The sequence below is a fragment of the Tarenaya hassleriana genome, unplaced genomic scaffold (genome assembly GCF_000463585.1).
Source record: "Tarenaya hassleriana unplaced genomic scaffold, ASM46358v1 Cleome2, whole genome shotgun sequence".
Classification (NCBI taxonomy): Eukaryota; Viridiplantae; Streptophyta; class Magnoliopsida; order Brassicales; family Cleomaceae; genus Tarenaya; species Tarenaya hassleriana.
In genome coordinates this window covers 3325574-3335704 of record NW_010965372.1, presented here as the reverse complement: position 1 = coordinate 3335704, position 10131 = coordinate 3325574, and the positions used below count along the sequence as shown (strand labels likewise).

The window sequence follows — 10131 nt, the reverse complement described above, 5'->3', positions numbered from 1 at the left end:
TATATATATATATATATATATTTGTTTTCTGTAAAAAAAAAGAATATGATCTCAAACGGTCAACTGAAAACCAAAATCATAATATGATTAAAGCAGGAAAGTGAGGATCTCCGGCCTCATTGGTAAACTTTATAGCCTCTAATCATTTGCTTTTGGAACTTCTTGTTTCATACTTTGACAAATATCTTCATCTTTTTTCCTTGTGCTTTTTTTTTCTTTCAAAATTTTATTTTTGTATGTATAATTTTTTTTATGTACATTTGCAAAAAAACATTTCTTTTGTATGAACCGATATTTTAAATTTTGTATATTCAAATTAATCTTTGTTGTTCATGAATCAACGCAATAAACTATAAATGTCTAATCTAAAATATTATTCCATTTTTAATCTGGATTTAAATTTCTGGTTAAAAAAAAAACAAGTTGAGCTGTCTATGTTAACTTTTAGATTACCTTTTTGTATTCATATTAATAAAACATAATCGAACAAATTCAATATTTTAATTTTATTATCTAATTTTCTTACGAAGACCATCACTTCTATGGTTAGAATTTATGAATTATGATTAATGCTTCAAACTATTTTCAGATACTTAAAAGTTCATACCACTTGGGATCAAACTCAGCTTATATAAAGATCGAACTTTTAAACAATCGAACCATCAAGTGTTTACATTTCATATATATAAATCTTATAAGCAACGTTATATATATATATATATATACACACACACATACATAATTTTCTGATTTCTTATTCGTTTTTACCACTTTTAGTGGAACATAGATAAATTAATTTATGAAATTTATTCATTTATATTCATAATTGTGTGTGTGAAAGGTTAGCACTTGGGCACATGGACCGTAGTGGAAATGCGAATGATGGGATATAGAGATGGTGGAGTATTTTATTCAACGGCTCCTGAAAGGAAGGAATTTATATATACCGTCCACTTAAATTTTATTAATTTTTTAATTAATTGATTCACGGATTGATTACTATCTAATCAAATTATAGTCCACAATGCGGTATTTAATTGCAATATTTGATCTCAAAGCTGTAAGACTATAACTAAGACCGTTCTAGTGTTCATTTTCACTATTCTAATCATATTTAATTCCATATATTGTAATTTGAATTTTCTAACACTCAGGATTTAAATTCAAATATTGGATAAAATATATATTGTTTTTTTATAATCAAGGATGGTTCTTCGATACATCAATTCCTATAAGTGGAATTGAACCCAAGATTTAGAAGATGATTTTGTCATCTCTTAACCATTGGATGATAAAATATATATTGTTAATTTAATTTATTAGTCAATTTTCAAATTATTTTGAGATATCCTTTATGCCATATATCTGTTATTTGTATTTATAGACCAATTATATTTTTTTTACTGAACAAGCAGTGGAATATATATTTATAAACGGATTCAATTTAGAAAAAAAAAAGTTTTTTTACGATTTACCAATAGGAGTATTTTGAATTCAGATTTATGAAAAAAAAATTATGAAAGGGTATCTAGAAAATGGATTACAGACAATTATTTGTTGTTATTTTTCTAAAATATTAGAAATAATTAATAGAACAGAAAAATTAGGGTTCGGATCGAAGCAGGCACTTAAGTTTGCTTTTTATGTTATTTTATGAAAAAGAGAAAACTCGGCCAATACATAACTCGTGCCAATTGTTCAACGCACAGCGGCCCAATCGCCTTTTCCATTTTTTTTTCATGGAATATTCTGTTTAATTAAGCATAATCTATATAAAATCAGCAAGTTAATATAAATTCTTGTGAAGTGGTGATACTAATATGGTGCTTGTTAAGAAAATTTATAGTATTGCCTTTCTCATACAAAATTGAAGATTCGACATTTCGAATTTTGGTTTTGTTAGTCTTAGAGTTTTATATTTTAAAAAAATGTATATCATTCTAGTTTTAGTGTTACATTTTTAGTTGATTACGTATTTCGTTTTCGTTAAAAAGTTATTGTTTTATAATTTTTTTATTCATTTTTATATTGATTTTGTGTTTGAATTTATTTATTTTTAAAAATTATAACCGATAATTTTAAATCAGATTTAATTTTAATATAGTTTTTATTATTCGATTCAATTCATTTTTTAATTTATTTTGATTTTGTATGCAGAAATCAAATTATACCTTTAGAAAACATTTATAATACTTTTTTTATTTATTAAACTGCCATTGTAAAAACAATTTATATCACTATAAGAAGAAAATTAGAGCGTAAATAGTATCTTTATTGTATATATCATAATTTAACTAAGCGAATAATTTGAAAATAAATTGAATAATAAGTGGCTATAAAATTTCCACCGCAATTTAAAATGAGATAAACATGAACAAAAAAAGGTTGATAGAATTAATGAGTAATTAGATAGCTACGGATAACTTAATTGATTATGGGTTTGCTTTAATTAATAGAGAATGTTTCATAAATTTCTCATTAGTGCCATTAATGAATACAATTATATTTCGTTTCCTTTGAACTAAAATTCTTAATTTCCACCGCATATTCCCACATCATAACCTAATTGTGCACACATACGAATTAAATTAGGTATTATTTGTCTGTTTCCCACAAAACCCTGATTTATTTTTCCTCTCTATAGCAATTAGATAACAGCTAAACCTAGAATTACGTGGTGCACCGAAATTACTATTTCCTCGTTTTATTTAGTATTTTACAAAATGGGGTAAAGAAACAAGTGCATGTAATTTAGGTTTGCCTTCCATTATTCTTTAGTTTAATATTTCCATTTTATAAAAAAATATCCATCTTGACTTTTGTTATATTTTGAGTAAATTGTAATTTATTTGGATTTGATTTTCATTAAATATATATATATTTTTTGATAATTCAGAAACTCATTGGAATTTTAATCCAATTAAATTTTTTCAGAGGATCGGAGAAATCAAAATGAATATTCCTCTCCAAATAACGACTTGAATCTGAGTTGAAAAGGAATTTTAATTTATTGAGTCATCCAATCTTGAGTGATTAAATAAACATTATATTTATTTGTATACATAAATATAAATATGATTTTGTAATGGTAAACTAGTTGTAAAAAAAATATGCAAAATATGTTTTTGTCCCGGGTTCAAATTAAAACGTAAAGAGGTATTCACACGAATTTCATCGATTCCGTTCAAAGATGTAACTGGATTAAAGTCATGTTGAACAAATTATAAAAAAATGATTTTGTATGTTAAAAAATAAAATTGTCTAAAAATAAGAGAAAAATAATCGCACCACGCCAATGAGGTGAGTTTGGATTTGTGGGTTGAACTTCTCAAAACTTCAGAAGAAGAAAATTAAAAGTGGGTAAATGCAAATCATTAACAACATTTTAATCTATTGATTTCAATTCATCACATAAAAACTTTACAATAAAATATGTACATTACACTGTAACCTTACCCTCTAAAATTATGGGAAGAATAATTTTTAAACTTATATACGTATAATAGACGAAGATAAAAATAAAATAAAATGGTGAAATTTGGAAAATCATGGCAAGAAGGTGCCGGGGTCATCTTCTTGTTGCTTGAACCGGGTTTCCGGTTCAGACCCGGATCCTGAACCGGAGCTACTGGGCAAACCGCCACACTTCTGACACCTGGCAACAACCAAAATCTGACGGCAGGAAGGGCATGATGAATGAGATCCAAGCCACGTGTCGATACACGATAGGTGGAATCCGTGGCCGCACTGCGGCAGAACCCTAATCTCGTCGCCGGAGACGAACTCCGACAGGCAGATCGCGCACTCGGCGAATTTCTCAGACTCCGGTGACTCCACGGAGTACGTCAGCTTCGGAAGAGATCGGAGGACATTCTTCTTCAGCCCTTTATTCGACGCCGCCGGCGGTGGAGGCGGAGACTGTCCAGAAGGACCAGAGGCGGAGAGACGGCGGAGCCAAGCGCACCGGGAGACGGCGATGAGGCCGAGGACGCATACCAAAGCGCAGAGAAGAGCGGCCAGGATGACGACGAGATCGGAATCCGTCGCGTCGGAGCTGTTCGCCGGCGTCGGAGAGCTGGCTTCGCCGAGAAGTCGCGCCATTGGAGAGGGAGAGGGAGAGAGGGAGAGAGTTAATAATTGAAAAATAGAAGAAATGGGGCAAGGAAGGTTTATTAGAGTCCTGAAGTGTTCTTTGGACAGTTGAGGATTTGGGGGCTTTATAGAGAGAAGTCCGTTGGCATTGTAATATAAATATCGCCATCTCTTAAGGTTATTTTTGTAAATGTACATTATTTCTCTTTTTTCCATTTTAATTGTCGTTTTTCTCTGTTTAAGCTCGAATTAACACTCAATGATTTCCCGGTAACTAAAGGATAACTATTACCTTTGAATTACACAATCAAATAGCAATAATTAACCATCTGTTAAACGAATATACATACACTAAAAAAAACGAATATATTCATGCATATATATAATGTTATATAGTTTGGTTATTTTGTATTTTTAAACTAATTTTATGTTTCGAATTCTGATGACATGATGTTGGATATTGTTTTTAATATATATATAATTGTGAAAAAGTGTTAGACTAGACTATTTGATTCCAATGGGTTTTATAATGTTTGCATTATAAAAAATAATGAAATTTTTTGTTAAAGATTATGGTTTATTTACATAATATTTACATTAATTTTTTAGAGATTTGTTATAGACTATATTAGAGTTTAGTATATATGCGTCTATATGCATATATATGTTTGCATGTCTATGGAATTAGTGATGCGACGATACCTTCTTTGGACAATTGAAACCAAACAAGAATATAAAAACAGGCAACAACCGAAGATTCACTCTGTCGAATTTTCTATAATTCTTAGGGAAATTCACATTATTCAAAGGAATTAAACAGCCGTGAGCTAATTTTATAACTAAGATTGATTTTAAAGAAATCAAATTATGATTAACGATTGAATTGTGTAATTAACTAACGTATCTATGGTATCTACTATCTATGTTGTAGCGGAATTTGATGTGTATGAGACGCAGTCAAAACACCCGTATGGATTTGTTCTAGAAACAATATAAAAAGCATATATTCTCTAAACTAAATAAAGAAAAAAAATAATAATGGATGGTTATAAATTGGTTAGAACCTATGAAATATAAAATGAAATGAAGAAAGGTGGAGTCTTAGTGAAGAAAATATGCCATGGTAAAGAAGGGGTAGTGCAACATTTGATACCAAATTCACTTCAACCATCCATTGTAGATTCTACTATCTAATCCACTTTTGTTAATTTTAAAAATTAGTTAACAATTTTTTTTTAATAATTTAAATGATTGTATTTCGAATATTTAAGTGCTTGCCTATATTGGAAAAAACAAAACTTAGTGACTAACCTATTGCAGAAACATGATTGTACCTATGATGACCCTTGAGATATGGCAAAGCATTTTATTTATTTATTTATTTTTGAAATATTTTAATGGTCTCAAGTTGATTATTGATTACGACTCGCAAATCACAAATTCAAAATTTATCGTTAGAAAACCGTAACAAAAGCTTTAATCCGTAAATGAAATATTGTGATAAATGTTTAGGCTTTAATATGCAAGTGAAATTCTTATCGTGTAAACGTATCCTGCATGCATGCACTAGAAGATACACACGTATGAGAGCATACTTAAAGATTCAGCATAAGCAAGTATATTATATATATATATATATATATATATATTTGTGGAATAATATAAGTATATAACCTCAAACCCAAACAACATTATTGCACTAAAAAAAGGAATTGGGATAGTGACCAAATTCAATATAGGGAAAAAGTATTTTAATTTTAAGATAAGATCAATCCCAATATAGTTTTTTTTCTTCTCATTATAGGTCTAAATGACAAATACTTATCCAAGACACCGTATAGATGAGAATGAATGCAAAAACCAACAAAGTACGCAATAGTAAACAATTCAGTTATAAAAAAAATATTGTCGATTATATATATATATATATATATATATATATGTGTGTGTGTGTGTGTGTTATAGAAAAGTAATATTTTAGTATCATGCGTTTTTTCATTAAAATAAAAAGAAAGATAGGAAATTATGTTTTAGAAGGAAATAATGTATTAATATATAAATTTATAAAAAAAATACAAATAATATTTTTGCAATCTCCGTTAATTTTACTCTAATTTGACATGTGTATGAGAATTCGGTAAAATGTCCAAAGATCTGAATAGAACCAATATTTTAAAATGTATGAGAATTCGGTAAAATGTATGAAAATTCGGCAATATATATATCGATTCGACCCTGCAAATTTTTATTGAGACATTATTGATTCGATGAAAAATTAGAAAAAATAATTTAATTTATTGGAAAAAAAATCAATACTATTTTTCATTAATTTTTTGTAAATTCTTTTAAATAATTAGAACTAATTTTATTTCTGTCAAATGGTTACGATAATTGTAACAAAATCTCTGAAAACAACTTTACAATACAAAACGGAAAATAAGAAGAAGAAGAAAAAAAAGCATGAACGAAGATCACGTGGAGCAAATCCACACCAATAAAGCCAACTAAATGTAATTTGTCATGTCTTCATGAAAACGATGTGTCGGTCCATTACCAGAAACTGGAAATCTAATATATTGTGTGCCATTGATCAGATCATAAGCAAATCTGAGCTGACCCCATTCTCAGATTTAAAGATCTTTGATTATATATATACACATGTGTGTGTATGTGTGAAAGAACTTGTTGATTTTGGTAATCATTCTATTTAAACCGATTTGGTTCAGATATGTCTGGAAATCAGTTCAATGCTATAATTCATCACCGAGACTAATGTCATTTGTAACAAATGCAGACTTTGACTAAGACATTTTAAATCGCCAATTATACGGTTAAATTGTTTGCCCAAATTAATTATTGGCCCTTTTCATTAATTATCATTAAAGATTATATTTGACTACAATCTTGGCAACACCATGGATCCATGGATTTGTAGTTGAGAGTTTTTGTTTTGGGTTTTCAGTACAAATCAATGGCAAAAGGAACTAAGTTCCCATTATGATGAAAGATCTCTGACTTTGGCCATTTCAAAGAAATAAACTGTTTTTTTTTTTATATAAAAATTGATGAAAATAAAAATGTGTTATGCTCCTCATTTCATTTCACAGGTCATACCTCAGGTTCCATCTTCCTTTCATGTTTGCGTTAAGGGTCCAATTATTTTCTCTGATCTGCATATATGGGACCTGAAATAGATACATTAACAAATGGTTTATGGCTGCAAACCTTTCATGAAACAAAGCATATGCATGATGCATGGACGTCTAACCCAAGAATATCCTCTTGAGAAGCTGATCCAATTCAAATACATTCTAAAACCTTCCCTCGGAGTAGGGACGGGAACCGAGACTTTCGAGTTATCCGAATCCGAACCCGAACGTTGTCTTGGATCTCACAAGATATTACCCGGTTTTGGATCCATTGAATTCTAGTCGAATACCCAAAAATCGGAACTTTCAGGTCTCGAAATTAAATACGAAATTTCAATTTTTTAAAAAAATAAATATTATATATTAAGAGTTGATTCAGACCGGATAACCAAAATTTCCGGTTTACTCAATCCGAACCCGAAATTTCATTAAATTTGTATGTAATATCTCTAAAAACTAGGGTAAAAATTCCATTTAAATGTTCATTCGGATACCCATAGGTAGTAATACCAATCTCAAATCCAATTATCCGAACTCAAACCCGATGTTCGGATTTTCTTCTCGTTATAATCTCATATAGTGATCGGATACCTAAACTTTTGGGTACCCAAAATTCGGGTTCTTTTGCCCAGCCCTACATCAGAGGTCTCTTGTGCACATCGGTTGAGAAAAACATCATAGAATCTTTTTAGATAGCGGGTGATGAACATTAAACGTGATTTTAAACCCATGGAAGAAGAAGAAGAACAAGAGCTGCTAAGCAAGTTCGAAAATCAATATCCTGAAGCAAGCAAATGGATCAAATTTGTTAAAAGGAGAGTTACAAGAGGTGGTACCTTCTCGAATATTTCGTACCCAACTTTGAGCCGAACACTTTGATCTTCCTGAAAATTCATTACACTCCATGCAAATTCCGCAGCTCCTTTCGGGTTCCTCTGCCACACAAAAAATGGCAACAACCCTCCATTGAAGGATCATAATAACTGCCAAGACAAATCATTATAGCCAGAGAGAAGGAGGCAAAACCTGATTGAATTCCTGGTCAAAATCACATCGGCCTTTGACATTGAATGTTACAGGCACACCCGTTCTAACGGGAAACTCCATCTTCCCACGTACAAGACACCGGAGCTTTTCTCGTTTATTGTAATGCAATCCCAATCCAAGAATCGTCAAAGCCTATGGATAATTTCAAGAACTGTTACAGTCTACCTTAGAATCATTTCCGGATCAATCTTCAAAACAGAAAGATGGAGCAGAGATAGGACCTCGGGGTTAAAATATCTTATCATTGCGCAAAAGTAGCTCGGGGCACCGGTTCCTGTATCGAGCTCTCCATGAAGCTGAGAGAGAGAAACCGATGAATCGGGTAAGAACAAAAACAGTAACACACATTCATGGAAAATCAAATCAAGGTCCAGTCTTGTGGCTACAGCTTTAGGCAAACTAGTTTAAGAGAACAAGAACTTCGATTATGACACGGGATCAGACAAGGAATAGCTTCTCTGTCTGTGTTGACATTAACCATGACAAGTATCCAAACTACTTTTAAGCATATAAACCCACACTAAATGTCACTCTCAGAATCCAAAAGTTAGTAGCTGATAAGTGAAGGCACAAACTTAAACCTGCATTCCACGCGGTGACTCCGACATGGAGATGAACTACTCCCTTCGATCAAGTTAAGTTTCGTACTCCAAAAGATGTTTCAAAATTGGAGCAGAATTTCGATATTTAAAATGAAAATTACAAAATGGGTACTACTATATACAAACTCTCCGTTTGTAATTCGAAATCAACCACAATTCCCAAAACTCAAAACCCTAGAAAATTCACGTGAGAAGTTCGGCGCAAGGCTCAATGCTTCCAGGTCTAGTAACGCATTTCGTCGAGAAATGAAACCGAAGCAACGAAGAAACCAGTCACACAAAGATTCCGACAGAAACCAGAGAAAATTTACATTGCGAAATGAACCAGTTGAAAGGAACATGAGCTCAAATCCGCCATAGCATCAATGGTTCGAAGACAAAACAGAAAAATAGAAGTCGCTGCCATGGAATTTATTCACCTGCAAGCGGGTTCTCGAGTTCACAAGAAGCTTCTCCTTGGCATGGATCTTCAAAGACCTGGAATTGCTCGTATACCTCAGAGAAGTCTCCATTTTCTCAGCGATTTTCCCGAGAAAAACGTTACCAAACCAGAGAGACCCAAAACCAAAATCCCACCTAGTTTAGTTTAGCGGTAAGATTACCCCATCATCCTCTGTTCGCGGCTCACAGTATATTCACCAATCATAACTCGCCACGTATAATCAAGGCCCTTACCATAAGCCCAATTAAATGGGCTTAGTTTAAATATCTCAGCCCATTTAAGCGGGTCACTCCGACCCGGTTTAAACCGGGTCTAACGTAAGTCAAAATTTGTCTTCGCTCTTCTTAGGTCATGGTTCTTCTAGCATAGACCAGAGATAGGTACGAGGAGCTGTGAAGGATGAAGCACTTGAGGTCCGATCTGTTACTTCTGTTGGCGATCGCTGTCCTCGCGACGCCGGCGTTCTCCGATCTGATTCTCTCCAAAGTTGACCGTCGTGTAAGTCTTCTCTCGGCCATTTTCCGGATCCGATCTCCGTTCCTCTAGTTTTCGGTGAATTGGTAGAGGTTTTCGAAGTTTGCGTATTGAGTTTGGATTTGATCGGATTTCGGTTTCATCTCTAAATCGAGATTCTTATGTCTTTCGGTGATCTGGGCATGGCATTTTGTAGTAATTGAGAAGATCAAGAAAACTGTATAATTTTTGTTGCCTTACCTGGTTTCTCTCATGGTGTTTTTGCTCTCTGGGTCGGATCGGATGTGGAATTATGATATCTTCAGCTATATATTTGTTGGAAAGA

The 10131-nt window shown here is 32.2% G+C and overlaps 3 protein-coding genes across 3 annotated transcripts in view; 1 reads left to right on the top strand and 2 right to left on the bottom strand.

Moving 5' to 3' along the window:
* Window positions 1-3373: 3373 nt before the first annotated feature.
* On the bottom strand, window positions 3374-4189 carry LOC104812000 (RING-H2 finger protein ATL80-like). The gene has a single exon (XM_010538916.1). It carries the CDS (start codon window positions 4099-4101, stop codon window positions 3547-3549), a length of 555 nt encoding a protein of 184 aa, XP_010537218.1. The 5' UTR covers window positions 4102-4189; the 3' UTR covers window positions 3374-3546.
* Window positions 4190-6965: 2776 nt separating this feature from the next.
* Window positions 6966-9474, bottom strand: LOC104811999 (outer envelope pore protein 21B, chloroplastic). Its single transcript, XM_010538915.2, has 5 exons — window positions 9310-9474; window positions 8510-8584; window positions 8268-8420; window positions 8078-8176; window positions 6966-7277 (listed from the first exon to the last, which is right to left on the bottom strand). The coding sequence occupies exons 1-5, from the start codon at window positions 9400-9402 to the stop codon at window positions 7194-7196; spliced, it is 504 nt and encodes a 167-aa protein (XP_010537217.1). The 5' UTR covers window positions 9403-9474; the 3' UTR covers window positions 6966-7193.
* A 216-nt stretch (window positions 9475-9690) lies between these two features.
* LOC104811998 (dolichyl-diphosphooligosaccharide--protein glycosyltransferase subunit 1A) overlaps window positions 9691-10131 on the top strand; it is a 3879-nt gene continuing 3438 nt past the window's right edge. Inside the window, exon 1 of the mRNA XM_010538914.2 lies at window positions 9691-9830. Coding sequence (XP_010537216.1) covers window positions 9732-9830 — 99 coding nt within the window. The 5' untranslated portion in view covers window positions 9691-9731. The remainder of the gene's footprint in view (window positions 9831-10131) is intronic.

Excerpts from the sequence above, each read along its gene's own strand:
- LOC104812000 (XM_010538916.1), bottom strand. The coding sequence starts at position 4,101 with ATGGCGCGACTTCTCGGCGAAGCCAGCTCTCCGACGCCGGCGAACAGC.
- LOC104811999 (XM_010538915.2), bottom strand. The coding sequence starts at position 9,402 with ATGGAGACTTCTCTGAGGTATACGAGCAATTCCAGGTCTTTGAAGATC. Across the intron at positions 8,421-8,509 it reads TAAGATATTTTAACCCCGAG|GCTTTGACGATTCTTGGATT; the intron begins GTCCTATCTCTG and ends AATTATCCATAG. Across the intron at positions 7,278-8,077 it reads GGTACGAAATATTCGAGAAG|GTCCCATATATGCAGATCAG; the intron begins GTACCACCTCTT and ends TATCTATTTCAG.